Below are 25537 nucleotides of genomic sequence, written 5' to 3' on the forward strand. Positions count from 1 at the left end.
CTACATGAAGGCAAAAATTCAACATGTTACCACCAACAGCAAATGTCGCCTTTGTAATGAGAAAGACGAGACAGTCGACCACTTGATCAGTGGGTGCAGCAAAATTTCACAAACTGACTACCTACAATACCATGACCACGTTGCTAAGATTATTCACTGGAAATTGTGCCAAAAGTTTGGATTTGAGTACAGCAAAAACCACTGGGACCATCAGGTTGAGAAGGTTTTAGAGAATGAGAAAGTCAAGATCTTCTGGGACTTCAGAATCCAGACTGACAGGCACTTGGCCCACAACACACCTGACATAACAATAGTTGAAAAGAAAAAAGTATGGTTCATTGACATTGCAATACCTGGAGATGCACGAATTGAAGAAAAACAGCAAGAAAAAATCACAAAGTATCGGGACTTGCAAATTGAAGTTGAGCGACTGTGGAAAAAGAAATTGTCTGTTGTCCCGATTGTAATTGGAGCCCTTGGAACAATACCTAAAGGACTACCTCGCTATTTGGAAATTTTAAATTTATCAGATTTGAACATTCTGATTCTACAAAAAACCGCCCTACTTGGAACAGCTTATATCCTTCGACGTTACCTTAACAGTTCCTTAGTTAGGACTTGAGCTGTTGAGCTACCAACCAGCCCCAAAGGCTGTGAATCTCACCAAAGATTAACCACATAATAAACCAAAAAGAAGGGGTTGGTAGAGAAGATGAGAATAATAATAATAATAATAATAATAATAATAATAATAATAATAATAATAATACTCAGTGGAGTGATGGCACGAGGGGAAAAAACTGTTTCTGTCTCTAGTTGTTTTGGCATGCAACATCCTATAGCCATGATGGTGAACCTATGGCATGCATGCCTGATGTGGCACGCGAAGCACATGTCACCCGGCATGCACGTCATCGCCGTTCCTCTTTCAGGTTTCTGGCCCAAATGCACGCACATCACTCAGCTGGCCTTTGTCCGTGCGGCAGTGTTGAAACCAGAAGAGCTGGTCTTCCATTTTCCAGCATGAGCATGCGTGCCAGCCAGCCGATTGGTACGTGCGCATATACAGCAATAATCAGAAGACTTGCTGGCCAGCACGCATGTGCACCCTGGAGACTGGAAGTTCATTTTCCAGTGTGTGCATGCCCCCTGGGCAGCTCCTCTTCCTTGTTGCAGCCCAGACAAGCATGCACGAAGTGCTCCCTTTTCGGCACTTGAGGAGAGAAGTTGAAATAGCTAATGTCCAGGATGTGAGGGGGTCTGTAGATATCATCTCAACCCTCCTTCTGACCCGTGCAATATATAGGTGTTCTATAGAAGGCAGGTTGATTGTAGTTCTTTTTTCTTCAGTTCTAGATATCCTAAAAGAAAATGGTAGCCATTTTCTTTTCTCTCTCCCTTTCTTCCTCCTGATGATTGCAATTCCTGTCAAATAGTTTGTGTTAGGAATCAATATGACCAGGGAGTGGAGGAAATAAGAAGGGCTCAACTGATTCCCACCAGAATTGGCCAATTGGTGCTGGATTAATTCCAACATTTTGGACTCTAGGCACTGTCATCCGGGAAATTCTGCTTGGAGTGATGGGGAAATCCTGTTTTTTTTCAAAGGGGTCTCTCCTAGGGGTGAAATGCTACTGGTTTGTATTGGTTTGCCTGAACCAGTTGTAAAAAAATGCTATTGGTTCGCCCGAACCGGTAGCATTTTTTTTAACATTCCGACAATCAGCTGTGCGACAATTGGCTGATTGTCACACAGCTGATTGTTGGAGCTACGTGATAGTGCCTGCAGTGTGCATGTGTGTAAAGCATGCATTTGGCACGCATGCACGCGTGAAGCAAACCAGTAGCAGACTTCAAAGCATTTCACCCCTGGTCTCTCCCCTCTATAGGGTGCTCTCCAGAGACTTGGTTCAACATGAACAACTATTGGTCGCTAGATGGCAGAGAAGAATTGAACATCCCCACACCACCCTTGTGCCTGTCAATTGTTCAGTATGCTTTTGAATACAGCTTTAGTGCTCTCCTAGACAAGCACTAAATTTATATTCAGCATCAGCCTGAACCAGGAGCTGACAGCTAGAAGGACTGGCTGGATTGTAAAGCAGCAGAGTAAGCAAGCAAGAGATGGCTTGGACACTCTTCTGATCAGCTGTCAGAAGTACAGCCTTATCCAAGCTTATCCAGCTCTTCAAGACAGGATACCTGGTGATTAAACAACCTCTTCATCTACCATCTCCACCAGCCCAGTGGGGCAAGTTCTGACAAGATGTCTAAGCCCATGACCCATCATCTTCTCCAACCACACCAGTGTTGCAACTCTGATTTATATCAAAAAAAGCAACAGAGCTTGAAATAGGATGACCATTGAGCTGTTGCGTGATAATAGGGGAACAATGACAAATTTCCCCCTACCAAACATCCAACATGCACCAGAGGCTAAGAGCTTAGTCCTAAAATCTTGCATTTCAACAAATAGTGGTAGTTCTTGCTGAATGATCCCCAGTGGACTCTGCAATTCCATCGCTAGACAATATTGTCTTGTTTAGCAAGACATCTTGTGACCACAATGAGCTTACAACATCACCTCCACTATGGTTGTTAAGTGAGACATCACATGACCACAACTTGCTATTTTGCTGCTAGGTTCACCATTGACCTCCCCTGTCAGAAATCAGGTGTGAACTCCACAAATGGCAATCATGTGATCACAGCAGGGGTGGGTTCCTGCCAGTTCTAACCTCTTCTATAGAAGAGGTTCCACAAATCTACAGTGCCGTTTAGAACCGGTTCCAGCTCCCTCCCCCTGCCCATCTGCACATCATCAAGATGAAGAGCGAGAGGAGGAATTCTGGGAGTTGAAGTCCACAAGTCTTAAAGCTGTCAAGTTTGAACATCCATGGGTTTTTTTTTTCTAAAGGGTTAGGGGTGCAAGGGTCTTGTAACTTGACAGCTTTAAGACTTGCGTGCTTCAAATGCCAGAGTTTCTGAGCCAACATTTTGGTTGCTACGCAAGAGCGTTGCTAAGTGAGTTTCACTATATTTTACAAGTTGGCCACGCCTACCTGGTCACATGGCTGACAAGCCACTCCCACCCGGTTACATGGCCGGCAAGCCACTCCCACAAAGCAGGCCACACCTACCAAAGAGGTTCTAAAAAAATTGAAACCCACCACTGGATCCCAGGGATGCTGTGACCATCGCAATCATGTTAGTTTTCCAGCACTGTCATAACTTTGAACAGTCACTAAACAGGGAAATTGTTAAATGAGCAATATCTGCCGAATCCTTTGAACTCCTAGAGTCCTCAGTTAATATGACACAGGGCATGATTTTCACAGATTTTTCACCCTGTCTTGCAGACCTTATACTCCCTACTCCTATGAGGAACTTGCGCAGGGGGTGGGGAGGTCATGCACATGGGTGCAGGGCTCACATACGCATGTGTGGGGTGTGTGAGAGAGCACAGGAGAGTCGTGCATGCAACAGCGGGGATCACAAGGGCGTCGTGTGGATATGCACAGTCAGGGCACATGGGGTGGTCGCGCAAACCACGCATTATGGGTGCGCATGTGCTTTCGGCACACAACGGCAAAAAGGTTAGCCATCACTGGCATATACCCATATATGCACACACATACTGTACACATATGCTATAAATACACACGGACTATATATATATATATATATATGTATGTATGTATGTATGTATGTATGTATGTATGTATGTATGTATGTATGTATGTGTGTGTGTATGTGTGTTACAACCCCTGGTATGTATATAAAGTATATATATTACTTTACTTTCCATTTTATTAATGGAAAGGCAAATCTGGATGCTATCCATAGATATTTATTCATTCATTTACCAAACTCGCATGCCAATATTTTGTTCAAAACAAAACATTTAGGGTAGCTTATGTGACCCCAGGGCAGAATCTAAAGTCTCTGTTTTTACCTCCTCGTTTTTTATTTAGAACATAAGTGATTGACTTATTGACAGACAGCACTTATTGATCACAATCTGTGTTTGTTTTGCTTTGTGGTGGTGTTAAGGCCTCCTTGAGGGCACCCATTCTAAACCAAAGGCACAGTCCCACTTGATCAGGGGTCTCTCAACTTGTCAACTTTTAAGATTTGTGATGTGCTCGTTGAAGAATTCTGGGATTTGGTTCACAAGTCTTGGTTGCCTAGTTCAGAGTCCCCTGCAATAGATCAGTGTTTCTCAATCTTGGGAACTTTAAGATGTCTGGAGACTCTTCAGAAGGAGAATCTGGAACTAAGGAAAAATTTCCTGAGTGACAACAATTGGTCAATAGAACAGGTTGTTTTTGGACATTGTGGGTGCTCCGTCACTGGAGGTTTATAGGAAAACATTAGACAACCCTTTGTCCAGGATGGTACAGGTTCTCCTACCTTGGCCATGACTTGGACTAGAAGATCTCCAAGGTCCTTTCCAGTCCTATGATTCTTTAAGACGTATAGACTTTAATTCCCACAATTATACAGACAGCCATGCTATCTGGAGAATTCTGGGAGTTGAAGTTCACACTTTTTGTAACCTCAACCTCGGAAACACCATGCTGGATCTTCCCCTCTTCACACTGTAAATTCCCACTCTCGGTCTTCAACCCAGAACTGTCCCTGCTATTAAAATAAGCTCTCAGAGCTTGCAGCTGCATCTCCCTTAGTAGAATAGCCCCAGCTTCTGAATCCTTACCAGAAAGGATGAAGAAGATGCCTGAAACGAAAGCCAGGATGGTTCTCTGTGGGCGGATATGTCCAATATTGCTAATGACAAAGGCTGTGAAGACCAGGAAGAGGCTGACCATGGGAAAGGGGGTGGCTGTGCGAATGGTCTCTGCCAGGAGAAAGGGAGTAAGAGAAAAAAGAAAGGGGGGAAAAAGTTAAATTTGAGTCCATCCTTAGACTTGTGCCCAGCGTTTCTTCACATTAAGGCTTAGACCAGAGGGATCCCACAAATGAGACGGCTTAAGAGCATACACAGCAATCTTTTCCTTCATTAGTAAATAACGAGCAGCAATGGATGGAAGCTAATCAAGGAGAGAAGCAACTTAGAACTAAGAAGAAATTTCCTCAGTGCCAAAAAGGTTAACCATCGCTGGTACAGGGTCTCCTACTTGAGCGGGAGATTGGATTAGAAGAACCCCAAGGCACCATCCAACTCTATTATTCTATATTCTGATTCAATCCTGACTTTATTGACCCATCGCCGTGAGTAGGTTTAGCAGCCTCCTTATCTAAATCTGACACTTCTTTCTAAAACCAACCTGCCCACATTTAAAAGATTGGCAGAATTTCGTCAGGGTCAACCAGAATGCTTTTTATTCCCTTGCATTTTGAACCTGTTCTCTCTGCAAGGAAAAGAAAACCCCAAATGAATCATAAGAACTCCCTGTCAGATTCTGTCACAGTGAAGTAACCGAGCCAAAATGTTTTTTTAAACTTAACCCAAATCAACTCACTTTCACCTCAAGGTTAGTAAAATGCTTATTCTGGAAAAACTGTGCAACATATCTCAGTTGTTTCAGAAGTGACACTGATGACTGCAAAAAGAAGGGCGTGATGATGAAAAAGGCTAGGAACCTTGATAGCAGAACTCAGAAGGATATTATGAAGATTTGAAGTCCAATCCTAGAGCTTAAATAATAAATGAAGGTGTACATAACATCTTCTTATGGAACAAAGTCATAGTATTAAATATATCTCATCACAGTCGAGTGAGCCAAAGTCTATTGTAACTTGAAGCACTGTTCTTACTGCAATTTTGAGCACAAATGCATAGTGAACACTGTCCATGTATATATGCTACAATAGAAAACAGCAATCTTTTGCATGTTATGTCATCTACACCACAGAACCATTGCACTGACTTATAGATTCCATCCATTCAGTTTGTTAAGTCAGGAGGCAGCATGCTGTAATGGGTTTATTGTTTCATTTAATCTTTAAAATTATGCCCAAAATAGCTCACGCGAGTAAAAACACCATAAAAAGGAATGTAGCCCTCAATATAGATGGATGGATAGCAGGATGATTGATAGTTAAAGATAGTTGGCTAGTTAGTTGATATAGATACACACACACACACACACACACACACACACACACACACACACACAGAGAGAGAAAGCCAGTGTGGTCCAGTGGTTAAGACACCAGACTAGAAAACAGGAGACTGTGAGTTCAAGTCCTGCCTTAGTCTTGAAGGCCAGCTGAGTGACCTTGGGCCACTCACCCTCAGATAGGGTTGTTGCTGGAAAAATAAGCTGCATAGGATGAAAAAATAAGAGGGAGGTTTACTGGATATGTTTGCTTGGATTGTTGTAAACAGTGGTGGGATTCAAGTAATTTAACAACTAGTTCTCTGCCCTAATGACTAGCTGGGTAGGCGTGGCCGGGTGGTCATGTGACTGGGTGGGCAGGGCAACTTGACCTCACTCATCACACCCAGCCCCTGGTCTCCTGGTCACTTGCCTCAAAGGCCTCAACAAGATACAATTTCCCTCTCTATTTATGTACTACTACTGAAAATCCAAATGGCTCGAAAACTGGTACAAAACCAGCCAAAACAATGGGCAGGGGCAGGGGCAGCCAGTGGTGGGATTAGCTGCTTCACAGAACTGGACAGAATTTTAACAACCGCTTCGCCCAAACCAGTCTGAACCAGCTGAATGCCACCTCTAGTTGTTAAACTAATAAAGGTGGAACAGAAATACATACATACATACATACATACATACATACATACATACATACATACATACTGTACATACATATGTGTCTGTGCGCACGCGCACATGTCTTAAGCAATGTTCCCTCTAAGCTGCGTGGCTGCGCGGCCGTGCAGGTGACAACAAAACACCATGCAGCAGTTTCCAACTGCCGTGCAGTGATCTTTAGCATGATGGACTTTAGTCTGCAGGCAGCTCGGAGGCTTCTGTCAGCTGGGCAGGGATATTATAGCACCTGGCCATGCCCAGAAGAGGGCGGGCCTTTGGCCAACAGAAACGTGGCCGCGTAGGGTTACAATTGGGCTCCCTCCGCCAGCGCGTGGCTGATTGACAGAGATGCCGTTCCCTCCTGGATCAAAGTTACTGAGGGGGGCAGTGGTAGCAGCAGCAGCGGCAGCCAACTCTCCGCGGGATGTGCAGAGCATGCTTCCATTGCGGTTTGTCAGCGAAGTCCCCATGGCTGGGATCCCCGCCGTTGGCTCCGCTTCCGAAATGCAGGTGTGTGGGAGGCGCTCGGCCACGCAAGCAAGTGGAAACCCATGCTGGGTGTACATGTGTTGTGTTCGGAGCATCTTTTTGCAAGAAGGGAGAGTCGAGCTGGTGCTCTGCAGATTTTATTTGATTTTATTGCTCAAAAAGAAAAAGAAAATAGAGGCTTCGGGAAGAAAATAGAGGCTTTCCGGACCGGAAAGTCAAAATCCGGAAAATTAACCTTGTTTAGGAAAGTTTTGCGCTGATGGGAAAATAGTATTTTTCCAGTGAAAATTTTTCCCTACTTTTTCTTGTTTGCTTTTTTAGCCTCTATTCCTTCTCTTTTCTTTCTTCCTTTTTTCTTTCTTTCTTTTTCTTTCCTTCCTTCTTTCTTTCCTCTTTTTCTTTCTCTCTTTCTTTTTTCTGCCTCTTTTTCTTATCCTCCCTCCCCTTTCTTTTTCTCTTTCTCCTGTTTCATTTTTCTGTCTCTCTGTCTCTCCCTTCCTCCTTCCTTCCTTCCTTCCTTCCTTCCTTCCTTCCTTCCTTCCTTCCTTCCTCCCCCTCCTTCCTCTCCCCTCTTTTTTTGTTTCTTTATGTACCCCAATTGCTAATCTACATCAATTGGTAATTTATTCATAACTTGCTAACATCACTGCAGACTATTGGATAGTAAGGGGGAAAGTATAAAGCATATAAAGTAATTCATAGTATGGAAAATGTGGATAGAGGGAAGTTTTGATCCTTTTCCCATAGAGAATCATTCATTGAACTTGAATACAAGTAGTCCTCAACTTACAACAGTTCACTTAATGACTGAAGTCACACCACCACTGAAAAAAGTGACTTACAGCTGCTCTTCACACTTATGATCATTGCAGCATCCCCATGGCCACGTGATCAAAATTTGGATGTTTGGCAACTGCCTCATATTTATGATGGTTGCAGTGTCCTTGTCCTGGGGTCATGTAGTCACCTTTTGCAACCTTCTGCCAAGCAAAGTCAGTAGGAAAGTCAGATTGACTTAACAACTAGGTTACTGATTTAACCGCAGTGATTCACTTAACTGTAGCAAGAAAGGTTGTAAAATGGGGCAAAACTCACTTAACAAATGTCTCACTAATTAATAGAAACTTTGGGATCAATTACGGTCGTAGATTGAGGACTGCCTGTATAGGGGAATTTCTTTACTTAATGGATATTTACATGGTAGAATTGAGTTTCAAGTAACACTGATTTCGTTGTTGTCTTGGGTGACATCTGTGAAAAAAATGCAGGTGCTCAGGCACGAAAATGTGCCGCTCAAACACTATACTTTTCCGCACACACTGAAAAAAAAATTAGAGGAAACGTTGGTCTTAAGCCTTATTAAAGTCTTGGCTATTTTCATTAGCAAAGCATAAACCAGGGGAAGCCAGGACTAATATAACTTTGCAGTGACATAGAAGAGAGCCAGTTTGGGGTACTTGTACTTGTTAAGGCACCAGGTGAAGAACCAAGAGGCCATGAGTTCTAGTCCTCGCCTTAAGCCTGAAGCCACCAGGGTAACCTTGGTCCAGTCACTTTCACTCAGCCCCAAGTAGGACGAAATGACAAGGAAATAACTTGCCAAGAAAACTGCAGAAACTAGTTCAGGCAATTGCCAAGAATCAACACTCACTCAAAGGCACCCCCTCCACCCAAAAAGGGACATGTAAATGTGTCATTTTGTAAAACAACATAAACATCTGATTATCTGCCTTTGTACTAATTCTGGAACTATTTTTATATACACTCCCTTCAATTTGACTTCATTACTCTGCTTGAAACATACTTTTCCCCCCAAAAAACTCAAAGTTTCCTAGGACACAAAATTGGCATAAATACTGTATTTCTATGATTCCCTTCAAGCTTTGTATTTGTGGTTTACTATTTCCAATAAGGGGACGCAGTGGCTCAGTGGCTGCTAAGCTTGTTGATCAGAAAGATCAGCAGTTCAGTGGTTCAAATCCCTAGCACCACGTAATGGAGTGAGCTCCCGTTACTTGTCCCAGCTTCTGCCAACCTAGCAGTTCGAAAGCATGTAGAAATGCAAGTAGAAAAATAGGAACCACCTTTGGTAGGAAGATAACAGTGTCTCATGCGCCTTTGGGGTTTAGTCATGCTGGCCATATGACCATGGAGGCGTCTTCGGACAGCGCTGGCTCTTCAGCTTTGAAACGGAGATAAGCACCGCCCCCTAGAGTTGGGAATGACTAGCACATATGTGCAATGGGAACCTTTACCTTTTATCTTTTATTTCCAATAAAGTGACATAAGTCACAATTTCCAGCTGTTACTGACTGTTCTCTGCTGGCGGCTGGATGCTTCATTAGTTCCTTTATAGTCAAATAGGGTGACTTGCAACCTGCACCTCTGAGCCATTGCACAGAAGACATTTCAGAAAGTGCAGTTTTTCTGACCCCTGCAGGGCAAATTCTAACTATCCAAGTTCGTGCTTGAATTAATAATGCAAGATTCTCTCAAGCTCTGCATTCAACGACTTTCCTCATCAAGATACCCGGACTGTCTTTTTGAAGAAGCTTTGAGGGAAGGCCTCAAAGGTAGATGAGAGAGCACCCCAAATTCCCCAAGCTTCCGAGTAATCTGAGAAGAGGAACATGATGAATCACTAACTTCTATCTACACAATTGCCAAGAGAAACGACATGGATGTGTCCTGCTGTGTAGTCGGCAAGTGCTGTGTGTGACTTTGCTACTAATTTTAGGGGTCTGGTTATAGCAACTTTCTCAATCTATGCCCTGATCAAAATATTGGATAACTTCCCTAAGCCACCTGGTTCAAGAAAACTAACACAGAGAGTAAAACAAGGTGTTAGGCTGCTGAGATGAGGACAGAATATATATTAGATTTTGTTCCTATCTCAGCAGCCCATCACCTTATTTTATATATTATGGTATGGAAGAGTAGTAGTGTTACTTTTTTAATGCTGTACGAAGTTTTGAGTAATAGGAGGAGGAAGCGGAGGAGGAGGAGATAGACGTTTTCCAGTACAAGTAGTCCTTGACTTACAACAATTTGTTTAGGGACCATTCAAATAGCAATAGCACTTAGACTTGTATACCACTTCATAGTGCTTTTACAGCCCTCTCTAAGCGGTTTACAGAGTCAGCCTATTGCCCCCAACAATCTGGGTCCTCATTTTACCCACCTCAGGAGGATGGAAGGCTGAGTCAACCTTGAGCCTGATGAGATTCGAACTGCCAAATTGCAGGCAGCTGGCAGCTGGCAGTCAGCAGCAAAAGCCTGCAGTACTGCACTCTAACCACTGTGCCCCCCTGGCTCTTTCTTTTGAAGTTACAATGGCACTGGAAGAAGTGAATTATGACCATTTTTCACACTTATGACCATTGCAGCATCTCCAGGGTCATGTAATTTAAACTCGGATACTCGACAACTGGTTCATATTTATGACACGTTGCGACCTCCCGGGATCATGCAGAAGCCAGATACCGTGTAACTAATTTAAGAACTGCAGTGATTCACTTAAGACATGTGGCAAGAAGAGTCATAAAATGGAGCAAAATTCAGTTAACAAATTAATCACCTAGCGACAAAAAAATTGGATTCAATTGTACTCGTAAGTCAAGGACTACCTGTATAGCTCTGCTCTGTGCATTGATAGTTTGGTATTTGTTGCCTGCAATATAAAATAGTTAGGGTCATCTTATAAACTGACATTTCCTGTTCCACGTTCTGCAGCATTCAAACAAGGTCAGACTATATAGGCATTCATATTGGGGGCAAAGTGCACCATCTCTGAAAGTAAAATACATGATTTTGAATGTTCTTTCTTGAAAGAATTCCCTGTGCATAATAATTCTATACACAAGGAAGAAAACTTCTATTCGTTCCCTATTGTTCTTATTTTCTAGTCTACGCCAGCCCCACCCCATTGGAATTGTGACTCCTCATTATGACAATAATAGCCTCTCTGCTAGTACTGATGATGTTAACTAGAGGTAAAGGTTCCCCTCACATGTATGTGCTAGTCGTTCCTGACTCTAGGGGGCGGTGCTCATCTCCATTTCAAAGCCGAAGAGCCAGCACTTTCTGAAGACGTCTCCGTGGTCATGTGGACAAAGGCGCACAGAACACTGTTACCTTCCCACCAAAGGTGGTTCCTATTTTTCTACTTGCATTTTTACATGCTTTCGAACTGCTAGATTGGCAGAAGCTGGGACAAGTAATGGGAGCTCATTCCGTTACATGGCGCTAGGGATTTGAACCGCCGACCTTTCTGATCGACAATCTCAGCATCTGAGCCACTGAGCCACCGCGTCCCTTAACTAGATGTTACCTAGTTGGGTAATAAAATGCCTGCAAGAAAACCACCAATCTCAGAGAGCATCAAGGACCCCACAGTTCAATCATGAGCTACAAATATTCTCTTTTACTGGTCCTATTATCTGTTCGGACCCAGCAGTTGATAGTAAGTGACTTCTCTTGTCTATGGTGGGGGTTACGTGGGAGAACCAATAGGGAATATTACAGGTTTAGGGTAGACTGAGAAACTAAACAATATCCCAGAAGAAGACAGTAGCCAATCACTTTGGTATTGCTGCCAAGAAATCGGAAATCAAGTGATCTGCGCGTCTGTTTCCACCTCCCCACAGGCATCGTAGCAGAAGGCCTGCTGATCAAATAGGCACTGAGCTGGGGGAAATTGATCTCAGGCTACAGGAATGACGTGACATGAGGCCATCAGTCAACCTTTCCTATCTGATCTCCATTCCATTAGTAATTGCTTGTCCTGATAGAGGATTCTGGGTATAGCTGAGTATAAAAAAAAAGAATAAATATAAAACCGGGAAGGGCAGGTTTGATAACAGCCGGTAAACATCTCTTTTCCAATAAATGCCACTCACTCCTTTTCACCTGTTTAAGATTTCTTCTCCCTCATCCGGATACAAACATCCTGTGTGCCTTCACTTCCTGCTTAAAGTGTGCTTTTTCCTGCACAGTGTCATAGCTGGGTTTTCTCCTTTCTGTGTGGAACTGCATAAGAGTTTGCTGCTGATAAAATGACATTTCCATTGACTATCCCATTTGTCCTTGCTGGAATTTCTGCTTGGGACAGCACTAATAATGAGCTGCATAATTCTTTCTACTCTCTGCATGCCAGGATTGCACCATTTTCTGACCAGCGCTGGCTGCTGGGAGCACAAAATATTTTTTCCCAGGTTAAAATATAAGAGTGAAGTAGTTCCTTATTTTATCCAGCAGAGGGGGCAGGAATATATATTCATATTTCTCTCTCACACACACACATACACACAAAAACACACACACAAACACTTAAATTGAAGGGTTATCTGTAGCAAAAAGTGATAAAATTATTTGATGGCAGCAGCGAGACACAGCGGATTCTAAACTCATTACTACGATCTAGTGGCTATCTGGATTTGTGCAGAACAGATATGGTAGCCCCACTTACTCCTAACTGCTGCCATGGAGATCTTTTCTTGTTTGCCAAATTCCCACAAAGCTACTTTAATCTCAATCTCAGGACTTTAGCGGCTCTGAAGGAGTGTGCTTTTGCACTCTTATGCCAGTTGCAATCCATGGCACTATCAATATCTCATTGTGCAGTGCTGGAATTTTAAAAAATTACTAGTGGTTTTGTGGGTGTGGCCTGCGTGGTGGGTGTGGTGAGCGTGGCTTGGTGGGTGTGGCTTGGCAGGGGAAGGATACTGCAAAATACCCATTCCCTTCTCACTCCTGGGGGAAGGATACTCTAAAATCTTCATTCCCTTCCCATCCCACTCCAGGACAAGGATACTGTAAAATCTCAATTTCCATCCCACTTCTGGGGGAAGGATGTTGTAAAATCCACATTCCGTCTCCACCCCACTAACCTGCTTTCCAGCCCTGTTCTCCTGTGCAGGGCAACAGAAAAAGACCCAGACGATCAGCTGGGACTTGGGAGGCAGCAAATAGATGTGGGCGGAGCCAGCAAGAAGTGGTATTTGCTGGTTCTCTGAACTACTCAAAACTTCCACTACTGGTTTTTCAGAACCAGTCAGAATTGGCTGAATCCCACCTCTGTCATTGTGCATTTCTTTGGCACAATCAGATGAGCCACTGTTAACCACAGATATTCTCAGGTATTCTTTCTTTTCTCCTTGGTTAAAAGAGCTGCTGGGCGCCATGGCATATACTCCCAAAAGATGGAACTATGAATTTTACCCTGCAGATTCTCCACTCACCAATCATCTGTCTGGAACGTTTAGCAACAGCAATAGCGCTAAGATTTATGTACTGCTTCACAGTCCTTTACAGCCCTCTCTAAGCAGTTTACAGAGTCAGCCTATTGCCCCCAACAATCTGGGTCCTCGTTTTACCGACCTTGGAAGGATAGAAGGCCAAGTCAACCTTGAACTGGTGAGACTCGAACTGCTGTCCAGCTGCAGAGTTAGCCTGCAATACTGCATTCTAACCACCATGGCTCTTCTTCTGTTTATTGGGACATCAAGTTGACCATTCTTCAGAAGAGGCTAAATCCAATAGCAAAGCAGACCCTCCAAACAGCTGTTCTCCATCATACCTAGATGTATCCTATCTGGGCTGCAGACCTCTGAACGATTGTTAGAATGGCAGCCAAGAGATACAGGAATCCTTAAGCCTTAGCTGTCATTTATACCAGTAGTCTTTGCTTAGCGACGTTCATTTAGCAACTGTTCAAAGTTATGACAGCACTGAAAAAAAGTGACTTACAAGTGATTCTCACACTTATGACCACTGCAGTATCTGGGCACTTGGCATCTGTCATGCATTTATGAGAGTTGCAACACACACACCCCGACAAGCAGTCAATGGGGAAGGCAACAGGAGCCGCAAATCACAATCACATGCCATGTTGCTTAACAACTGTGGGTGAATTGCTTAATAACTGGAACTGGGACTGCTGTCACTAAATGGGGCAACCATCTGATGTTTCGTTTAATTACCTCTTCACTTGGTAACAAGAGTTTCTGGTCCCAGTTAGAACCATTAAGTGAGGAATACCTGTAGTTATTTATATTTGGATTTTTGTAGTCTAGGTAGGATATTTGAACCTATTGATCGGCTGTTGGGGGCAGCTTCTAGATTTTGCCTGAAAAGACATACCAACCTTCAAATATCCTCAAACGTCTTTGTCCATGTGGATAGATAGTTTACACCTTGGTATGTTTAAACACTTTCTTATGTTTGAATCCAGAACTAAGTAGCTTCCCACTTAATCCCAGATCCACTTGATTCCTATTGGTGGTAAACATTAATTCATGCCACACCCATTAAATCTTGGGAACTTGGCTGGCACCCTAAAGTTCAAATTAAGGCATTCCCCCCCCCCCACCTCTTGCAAGGCCCCCTTCATTTTTTCCAACCTCCAACAAAAGAGAGCCATGTACAGGTTTTCTGTCTTTCTGCCGTGCCCATCCTATTTTCTCCATAAAATAATTGCCAATTTGTTAACTCTTCTGGAATTCTTGGATGGGAATTTATAAGGGAGCCTTCTGCAAGGCTCCATCAATCATCTCCTTTTTTGCCAAGAAAATAGTCCATGTCAAGAGTACTTGATTTATTTTGAATTAGCAACCTGGGTTAGAGCAAAGAGCATTTTACCTTAAGAAAATTGGGGATTAAAAACAAATAAATTTTGAGGCACCAATTAAACCCATCTCTACCCTTAGGAACCCTGATTCCTGGGTCGGTGGGAGAATACTGATTAAAGTTAATAAATCAGAATCAGAACATTTTCAACAAAGGTGTCCTGGGAAGAAGGATAATGTTGAATTGAGGATCATGCATCACAACAAAAACTGTCTGTTTCTACATGAGAGGGGTGGAGATTGTGTGGCACTATTTATTGCTTCTTGCATGGCATCGTTTTGACAACATTATCACACTGTTTAGGCAGAATGGGAAATAAACTGCATGTCTGTGAAATCAACAGATGTTGAAACACTTCTGCATTCTGGAAAAGTTTAAGCCTGATTTGTTGATCAGGGACGTGTTACTGATCAGTACAGGGACGTGGAAAAATACACCTCAAACCAGTTTCCATAATTTGAATGCAGTAATTTAGCAAAATGTGGGAAACACTGTTGATATAACTATTTGGAGTAGCTGGTTGTTGGACTTTACCTGAAGGAAATATAGGAGCATTTGACCATGTTAGGCTAATGAGGGTCTTGTTGGTTGTGGAAACCTGCCTTTCATAACCAGGGTTTGAGTATCAAAGAATCTAGAAACTTGGCTTCTGCAGAGACACTTTTCCAAAACATTGTCAGATCTCATGCTGGCCCCTTATAAACCCACCAGAAAGAGCACTAGATCTTTTTTTGAAAACAGGTTTAGTGCCCTCTTACTAGAGAGATAATTTTGTAATGCATAAAAAGTTGGTTTAAACTAGGAAATTAAACTGGCTCCTCTAGTCGTGTTTTTGTGGTTCAATCCTCATTAGGTATGTTACAGATTTTGCACAGCTTTGGCTTGGTTTGCATGGTTATACGTTGTATTTTATTTTCCTTTCTTTTTCTTTCTTTTTACTTTAGTTGATGGGGAGAGTGGGTCCATTTGCTGTGACTGTTGTTACTATGCACAGGACAGTCATAATTGCTTTTTCTCCATCATCATCTACTAGCCCAGGGATGGGCAACTGTAGCCCCTTTATGCCCTGTGGACCTCAACTCCCAGAATGCCTGAGCCAAGATGGCTGGCTGAGGAGTTCTGGGAGTTGAAGTCCACAAGGAATAAAGGGGCCATAGTTGTCTACTCCTGCACTAGCTAATTCTGACTAAGGCCAGTGACAAAATCGGAAGTGGATTTCTTAATCATTAATCATTCTTAATCAATTACCCACTCCCTTGCAGCCCTAGTAGAAAATAAAGTTTATCAATAATTTCCTTCCATTTCACCGCCCCATCCCCCATCTCGTAACCAGGTCTTTTGTCTTTCATTCAGACTATTTTCAGACAGGGGTTTAGCACCCTTTCAGAAAAGTGGTAGACCCATGTTCAGAAATAGGCTGAGGGACACGTCATATGCCTGGACACCTCTGCCACTGTGCCAAATATGTCATTTCAAGCACATTCTTATGTGCTCAAGCCTGCCCCCTTTTTAGGGAGAGTGATTTAGCAGTTTACTTTTGGTGGGAGGAGAAATGAACTTTCTTTGTTTTTATTTAGAACAATTAATCAGTGGAACAGCTTGCCTCCAGAAGTTGTGAATGCCCCAACACTGGAAGTCTTTAAGAAGATGTTGGATAGCCATCTGTCTGAAACGGTATAGGGTTTCCTGCCTAGGCAGGGGGTTGGACTAGAAGACCTCCAAGGTCCCTTCCAACTCTACTATTGTATTGGTATATTTATTTTACAAGATTCTGTTCTTGAAGCACCTCTGAATGGCTTACAAATTGGGGGAATCAATCAATCAATCAATCAATCAATCAATCAATCAATCAATCATTCTTTAACTTGCCCTGCATTAAATTCCTAAGGATAGCAACCATTGATGGTTTTGTTCTTAAGACTAAGCAGGGATCAGAAGAAGGGGAGGCACCATTTTTAGTGCTCCTCTATCTCCTTATGACTACCAAAATCAATGTTTCCTGCCAGCTGATAATGTTGGGGTAAAAAACAAACCCAATCACTCTTCTTACACATATGTAAAAAAGACGGTGCTTTGATGACATGATTATCGCTGCCATCTTGATATTTTTGATCGCCTTCATGGAGACCCCAATCTCTGCATTGGAGAAATGGGGGCTTGCCCGAGGTCATCTACTACATTGGCAGCTGAGACAAGATTTTAAGATGCCAGATCTCAAGCCCTTAGGCACTGCACTTTTATACATGTCTGCGACTTCAAGCAGATGCCTCAAATTTGTGGCCTGTGAACTCCTTCCAGGGAATCTGACCAGGTCATTTTCAGAGGGTGGTTTTCACTTACCTTCCCTACTGGTTGGCAAATGTGTGTGCATTTGCCTCACCCATGCATGTGCCTGGCCTTCTGTGCATGCGCTTTGCTCAAAAAACATCCCTAAATAGGACAAAATGGAGCTGGGCGTGTGGGCGACCCCACCTACGATTTCCACTACCGGTTCAGGTAAATCGGTCCGAACATACCATCTCTGGTCAATTTTTATGACCGTAGTCCTTAATTTATGACACTTGAGATCAGAATTTTTGTTGTTAAGCTAAGTGGTTAGTACGTGGTACCCATTTTCATGATCTATTTTGCCATGGTTATTAAGTGAATCACTGCAGTTGTTAAGTGGATCATGTGATCATGAAACAAATCGGCTTCCCTCATTGACTTTGCTTGTTGGAAGCCAGCTGGGAAGGTTGCAAATGGCAGTAACATGACCCCAGGAAACTGCACCAAACACCTGGATTTGGATCATGTGATCATGGGATGCTGCAATGGGCATAAGTGCGAGGACTGGTTGTAAGGTGCGAGGACTCCTTCTGGGAGAGGGCGCGGTTTAGAAATCAAATAAAAGTTAAAGTTAAAGTAAGTCACTTTTTTCAATACGGTTGTAATTTCGAATGGTCACTAAACAAATGGTTGTAAATTGAGGACTAACTGTATTTAAAGGTAAACGCTTCCCTGTCAGTCATGAACAACTCTCTGATTCTTAGCTGAGGGATCCAGCGTTGTCCAAAGACAATTTCCATGTCGCATGGCTGCACTCTGAAGTGGTTCCTATTAATCTACTCCCATTTGTATGCTTTCGAACTGGAAAGGAACTGGGCCAAGTAATGGGAACTCACTCCATTGCGTGGAGCGTTGGGTCTCAAACCCCGCTGCAGCTCTCCAGCTGACAAGCTCAGCGTCTTTAACCACTGATGCATTTTGTCCCCTGAGCTGTATTTAACAAAGTATAAAATGGGAGTCTGACACTTGCAGTTTTGCCTGACCCTCCAAGTAATTTCCGTAATCTGCCAGCATTCTAAATATATTAAAAACAGGGGTGGCTCAAAAACGGGAGGGCACATGCGGAGAGAGTCCGTCAACTGAATCTGGGTTGGGTAGATCTCCCAGCCCACCAGTGGAAAGGCGGCCAGAGGCAGCGTTTGGTTTAATTACCAATATGATACTTAGCACAGAAACCTGGCTCCATTTTTTATGGATCAACTGATTCCTATCCTGCCTTTATTCTTATCCAACTCACAGTGCAGGGGTGGGGTATTCACTTACTTTGTCTACCAGTTCGCAAATGTGAGCACGAGAGTCAACCTGTCCACACATGTGCTGGGTCTTCTGCGCATGCGCTTTGATTGCGTGCATGGCTTGCACACATGCATGCAGCTTGAAAATGTGCCTAAAGAGAATGGCATAGAGCCGGGGCGAGTGGGCAGGCCCACCCGCGATTTCCACTACCGGTTTCAGGTGAACCGGTCCAAACTGGCTGAATACCACCTCTGATGCTTAAACTGTGGTTCCTGTGTGAGGTGGGTTGGGCTGAGAAAGGGGAACTGGGCCAAAGTCACCCAACTGGCTTTCATGCCTAAGGTGGGACTAGAACTCGCAAACTTATGGTGATTAGGCCAAAGTCACCCAATTGGCTTTCATGACTAAGGTGGGACTAGAACTCATAGGTTGCTGGTGATTGGCCCAGAGCAGGGATGGGTTCTGGCTGGCTTCACTGCTGGTTCGCTCGTGTGCACGCATGCACAATTCAATTAAAACTGTTCTGCGCATGTACAGAACTAAAAAACATGATGGCGGCAGCAGCGATTGAGAAACCGATTCAGTGGCGTGGCAGGCCTTGGTCGTTACTGCTTCTAATGAACCAGGCCACCGTACCACTACCAGTTTGGCCGAACCGAGGCAAATTGGGCCGAGCCTCTGGCCCAAAGTCATCCAATTGGCTTTCATGTCTAAGGTGGGATTAGAACTCATAGATTGCTGGTGATTGGCCCAAAGTCATCCATCCAGTCTTGATTCCTGGGGGGGGGGGGGGAGACTAGAACTCAGCTGGTTTGTAGCCCAGCCCCTTCCCCAATACAAACCGACTTAGGCAAGTCCTATAGCCTCTGATATGCACCCTAGCCATAGGGGGCTTAGTATCCAGGTCCTTGATCATTGCCCCTTATGCACATGGCACATTTCTCTCAAATGATATGGACAAACCATTGGCAAACCAGGATTCAGCCTAGAAGTTGTGTCTGGAAATCCAGCAAGTTTGGAGGGGAAGAGATGCCCCTCTCGCCCCTCTCTGTCAGTTGCCTGTGACTTACCAGTTGCTCTGAACTGTTTCTGGAAAAGTTCAAGAAAATAGGTGGTCTCTCTCTCTCCCTCCCCACCCTCTAAGTGCCTCTCTGTTAGTACATTTAGTGCCCTTTTCCTCAACTGCAAAGTGTGCAAGTACTTTTTCTCATCTGTGAAAATTAACAACTCTGTATTGAAGCTGACTCATAAACATTTGTAAGTGACTTACAAGAGCTCAAAATACATGTCATCACCATAACGTTGGAAGAGGCAGACTTGCAACCTTAACTTTGCTGAGCAGGTGGCAGCAAAGGATTAATGCAATGCCTCTTTTTGTGGTTGTTAAAATCTTGGAAATGATGGAGATGGGCATCTGGTGTGGATAAAATAAATAACAGCAAGGAATGCACTACAGGCTGAGATTTCTGTCCTTTAAATGGACCAAATCTGTGTTTTGTGTGCAAGAACTTTCTCGGAATGGACTTGCAATTGTGTGAATGGCTTTAAAAATGAAAGACGGCCTGAGATATAAGTTAGGAACCTTAGGTGCAAAGGGACATACTATATGTAGAGCATTAACTCTTTCTTTCGGCTGCTGTGCTGATTTGGCTTCCAACTGTAATATGTGCCTATCGTATTTTTTGGACTATAAGACACACCGGTGTATAAGACACACCAAGATTTTGAAGAGGTAAGTAAGAAAAATAAATTTTTGTCCTCCCTGCCCCCCAGAAGCACTCTGCAGGTTTCAACAGGGCTGGGGGGAGGAAAAAATGACCCTGTTTTTGTGAAAAATGGGCTGAAAACAGCCCATTTTTCACAAAAAATGGGAGCATTTTTGTGGAAAATGGGCCATTTTCTGCCCGTTTTTTGCAAAAATGGGATGCGGGGTGGGCTTTGGGAGCTGTTTTCAGTGTATAAGACACACCAACATTTCCATGCTCTTTTAGGGGGGGGGAAAGATGCATCTTATACTCTGAAAAATACAGTAATATTAATTTATTGTTAATGCTGGGAATCATATCATGTCTAGATATCTTATCTACTTACTGAGAATATTTTCTGTGTTCTCCGTAACAAGGGGACCTTCAGGATCAGGGTCAGGCCTGGGCTCAAGGAAGTATTCGGAAGCCACACAGCTGCCTTTTTTCTGACCTAAAAAGAGAAACAAGACATCAAAATTCAGACAGCAAAAGTGGCCCATGTTAGGCAGTGTTTCTGAAGCTCAGCAAGTTTAAGAAGAGTGGACTTCAACTCCCAGAATTCCTCAGCAGCACAGCTGGGGATTCCCAGGAGAACTCTGGGAATTGAAGTCCATGCCTCTTATAGTTGCTGAGGTTTAGAAACGTTGGTATAGGACCTGCAGGGAAGAAATGAGCCATGGTGGTGCAGTGGTTAGAGTGCAGTACTGCAGGCTACTTCTGCTGATTTCCGGCTGCCAGCAATTTGGCAGTTCGAATCTCACCAGGCTCAAGGTTGACTCAGCCTTCACTCCTTCCGAAGTGGGTAAAATGAGGACCCAGATTGTTGGGGGCAATAGGCTGACACTGTTAACTGCTTAGAGAGGGCTGTAAAACAGTGTTAAGTATATAAGTCTAAGTGCTATTTGCAGCAAGGAAGTCCCAAATCAGCAAGGCCAAATTACTATGTAGTCATATACACTTCCCTTCAAACAAGCCACTTCTGTAAGATAAGTCAGCTCAGAGCTAGTATCAAGCAGGATGCCTCTGGCCATTTCCAAAGCCGTTCTAAGCTAGAAGAGAAAGAAGACAGTCAATTTTTGTTCTGCTGTCCAGAACATGGACCTGGGGCCTCATCCTGGAGGAGATATAACTTTTTTCTTTTACTGTTTCATCATATACTCTGTGTGTGTCTGTGTGTGTGTTTGTTTGTGTGTCTGTCTGTCTGTCTGTGTGTTCCAGCATAACTCTGGAGTGCCTCAAGCAATTTCAACCAAACTAGGTACAAAGATGACTTACTCTCTGGAAAAAAATACTTTGGGGGTCAGACACACCTAACACTCCTGGTGTGTGTGTGTTCTGTTAAGATACATCCTGTTGTGCCTTAAAATGGCTTCTACTGTACTGCCATAAAATGACTTCTACTGTACAAGTCAGTGAAGTTGCCATGGTAACGACTTCATAGTACTCCACAAAGGGGCTACCTCTGGTAAGCGGGGGGGGGGAACCAACATTAAAAATTATGTTTGGTCTGGACATTTTCCCCAGTGGTGGGTTTCCATTTTGTTTACTACCAGTTTACTCGTGCTTGTGCGCGCGTGGTGCTTCTGTGCATGCGCAGAAGTGTCTGGGCAGATGGGCAGAGCCTCCCAACGCTGCTACTACCGGTTTGCCCAATCTGGGTCGAACCAGGAGCAACCCACCTCTGATTTTCCCCCTATAAATAAATACCCTGGCAATGCCGTGTTATCAGCTAGTCTTGGGATAAAAATTAAACAATGGCCCCATATATGCACCTCTTAAGGATAGGAGAGCAGAAAGGAGGTGGGTGGAGACAAGTGGGGATCCTTTTTAGTGAGTGCCATAAAAGATCAGATCCTCACAGATCCCCTTGTGAAAGTCCAACTGAACTGATTTATTGCTCATTATGCCTATGCACAAGAATCTTCTCAACTAAAGGTTAATATCTTTTTGGGTTAAGGTCAACAGAATTCAAGGAAGTTTGGGCTTAGTTCACTAATAGTTACGTAGGGATTCTAGGCTGGTTCCTCTTTTAACTCCTCCCACAGATTCTGCCACTCCTTGTCCTACATCACTTCAACAGTTTCCTGGCAGATGGTTCGGCCAGTTTACCCTCCCCTTTCTGCCAGAAAGTCACAGGAAAGGCCCCTAGGAAGGGCCCCTGGGTCAAGGAACAAGTAGCCAAAGTCCCATATTCAAAAGGAGCATCAGGTATGCATACACACTGCTCTGTTCATGAGATCTACTAGTTCATATATTCAACCAGCGCTGGAGGACTCAGATTCAAGTTCTACTTCCAACCATGGAAGTTCAGTGGGTGATCTTGGGCCACTCACTCTTCTTCACTTCATAGGGATATTGATGTGGAGCAAAAGAGTAAGAGGAACTACAGGGCATAGGACTTTGAGCTCCAGGATAACAATCTAACAAGGAACTGAATAAAGAAATGTCTCTTATGTTTATTGCACTATTCCACACCTGCTATCTTAGATGTAATAAAAGTATATTGTCATTACCAGTAACATTGATTGTTTGTTTTGTTTGATTGTTTGATTATGTGCCATCAAAAGCAGGGGTCACCAACCTTCCAGACCTCTAGGGCCACTAAATTCATAAGTTTAAATCCTGTGGACCATTAATATGAATTAAGGATGGGATGGGGTCCTTCAGGCACTTAGCTTGGCCACCTGTTAGCAGAGAGAAAAGCACGGGGTCAACCCTAGGTTTGCTGTCAATTGCAACTAAGAATCTCAAATACAGCCAAGAATGAATGTTTGTCTTGTAGCCAGCCCCGGGCGCTAGATCGGCCCCCTGTAAATTCTGCCTTTTGAGGAGCCCTGCCCAAGTTTTGCACATCACTCATTGAAGCGCCTGGACTCCCAGGGAGGGAGGGAAGGGCTGGAGCTACTAAACAGGCAGCCAAGCTAAGTGCCTGAAGGACCCCACCCACATCCACGAGTGGGAATAATTGCTTCTGCAGGCCATATCCAGCCCAGGGGCTGTATGAGGATCCATGATTTAATGCAAAAAATGCAAAAATGCAAAGATTTTTCTGCGGACCACCAAAATTTTCTGGACAAAACAGTGTCTCATTGGGCAACAATTTTTTAACCGAGGTACTTCAAATGGGTTAACTTACAGAATGTGTCCAAAATCTGGGACCCAGGACTCCCATTCAAATGAAATTCGGCAAATTTTATAAAACATGTTATGACACAAAAATCACCGAAAACAGTTTATGGTATATAACACAAAATGTCACAAAACATTTTTTGTGCTGATGTTTGTGCTATACAGTTCAACATGGGGTGTTTTCAAGACAGACGCATCTCTGAATGCATGTCCAATGAAGGCAGTGCCTTAGATAGAAATTCTGTCAAAAATTCTGTTAAAAACTCTGAAGAATCTGGTGAGGAAATACTTCTGAAAGGATGGCCCAATGGGTCACAGAGTTCCTAATATAGGTAGTCCTCGATTTACAAACACACTTGAGTCCAAAATTTCCTTTGCTGGACAAGGCAGTTGTTAAGTGAATTCTATCCCATTTTACGACCATTTTTTTTGCCACAATTGTTAATCAGATCACTGCATTTGTTGAGAGAATCATGCAGCCATTAAGTGAATCCGGCTTCCACCCATTGAAGCTGGGTGGGAAGTTTGGAAATGGTGATGATGTGACCACAGGACCGTGCAACTGTCATAAGTACATGCCAGTTGCCAAGCAATCAAATTTTGATCATGGGCTGCAATGATGAAAACTGGTCATAAATCATCTTTTTTTCGGTGCTTCAATGGTTGTAAGTCAAGGACTACCTGTATGCATGTTATTTTATGTATCTAAACCTGTGTTTTTCAATCTCAGCTCAATTAAGATGCGCAGACTTCAACTCTCAGAATTCTTTAGCCAGTTGGCTGGGGAATTCTGGGAATTCATACATCTTAAAGTTGCTGAGATTGAGAGAGGCCAATTTAAATGGACAATTTTTTGAGGGGGGAGAGGGGTCTGCAGACTGTCAAAATGGATCCATGGCACAAAAAGGGTAACAATCCCTGGCTTAGAGGCAGGAATAAAGGGCGACATCGTTGCATAGGAAAGACAAGATAGTTAAATGTGCATGGGTGGATAGTTGAGTTGCACAATTTTAAAAAATGCAATATTTGTAAATGCAGCATTTGCAATATTTCTAGCATTATTCAATGAAAAAAAGACAGGCAGACCTTTTCATTCCAAGGTTCTTAATGAATTCTTCTCTCTTGGAGGAGAATACATCCCTAAAGTCAACTCTGCCTTGCCTCCCCAGCCTGATTAGAATAGCTTGGAATTAAGAGCCAACTTTTAAAGCTAAATCTAGGTGAATGACAGCTCTCTGAAGAACCTTGTCAAGAGCTGAGTTGCAGACCACTCCAGAGCTCTGGGAAGACACCCCCCCCCCCCGTTTCTTGGGTTCCCACATTGGCCAGTGATTTCAACTTTGCATGTAGTCAGTCAGAATTAAATTGACTAGAATCTACCCAAATATGAATGTTGCCCTTCACTTGAGGCATTGTTTTGCTACTCTAGCTATCAAATGTTATAAAATTACCAGCTAGGCTGGAAAGAGGAGTCAAGCAAGGGCCTAGCTTGGAGTCTTTCTGCAACTGCAAGCAGCATAAATTAGATTTCCCTCAAGATCCATGGAGCTTTACCTGGTTGTTCCCCAGACAACCAGCCTGGTGAGATTCTTGCAACATAGGTGGTGGATAATAAAGTTACTGACTCTATTCATGAGTGGCTCTGGTTGCTTGCATCTGATCTGATCTGAAGAATATAGAGGAATTTAGGGAATGAGGAAGCTTGAGTCTGGTTTGGTCCTGAGACCCTAAGATGGAAATACTAAGACTGGTCCTAAGATATGGTCCTAAGGCTCGTACATGAAAGCAGCATTGGAAGAGAGCCCTCAGACCCTTACCTGCAAAGAAGCAAACCCTCCAGAGGCCAGCATGGAGTGCCATGACTATTTCCGTGGTCTGGTTTTGCGGAAACACAATCCCTTCCTCCATGAACAGCCAATAGTCAGTACTGACAGCAATGCCCACCAGGAGCAGTCCGCACGCTCCAAAAACACTAGACAGAAGGGTCAGGGCACGACTGCTGCAGTTACTCATCCTAGGTGACAGAGGGAGCGACTGGCCAAATGCAGCGCAAGGATCTGGAAGAGAAATAAACCCCCATCAGTCCAAAACTCCTGGGGAGTACTAAAACCAAACCAAACAGACAACAAACAGAATAACAGAGTTGGAAGGACCTTGGAGGTTTTCTAGTCCAACCTCCTGCTCAAGCAGAAAACCCTATACCAGTGATGGCGAACCTTTTGGGCACCGAGTAACCAAACCAAA

The 25537-nt window shown here is 43.5% G+C and overlaps 1 protein-coding gene across 1 annotated transcript in view; it reads right to left on the bottom strand.

The window, feature by feature from the left end:
- CACNG7 (calcium voltage-gated channel auxiliary subunit gamma 7) overlaps positions 1-25306 on the bottom strand; it is a gene marked incomplete at its 5' end in the record, with an annotated part of 43193 nt that extends 17887 nt beyond the window's left edge. The window contains 3 exons of the mRNA XM_081970950.1: positions 4718-4858; positions 20511-20615; positions 25111-25306. Coding sequence (XP_081827076.1) covers positions 4718-4858; positions 20511-20615; positions 25111-25306 — 442 coding nt within the window. The remainder of the gene's footprint in view (positions 1-4717; positions 4859-20510; positions 20616-25110) is intronic.
- Between the last annotated feature and the right edge of the window lie 231 nt (positions 25307-25537).

This window comes from Natrix helvetica (assembly GCF_964273705.1).
Source record: "Natrix helvetica genome assembly, chromosome: Z".
NCBI classification, from domain to species: domain Eukaryota; kingdom Metazoa; phylum Chordata; class Lepidosauria; order Squamata; family Natricidae; genus Natrix; species Natrix helvetica.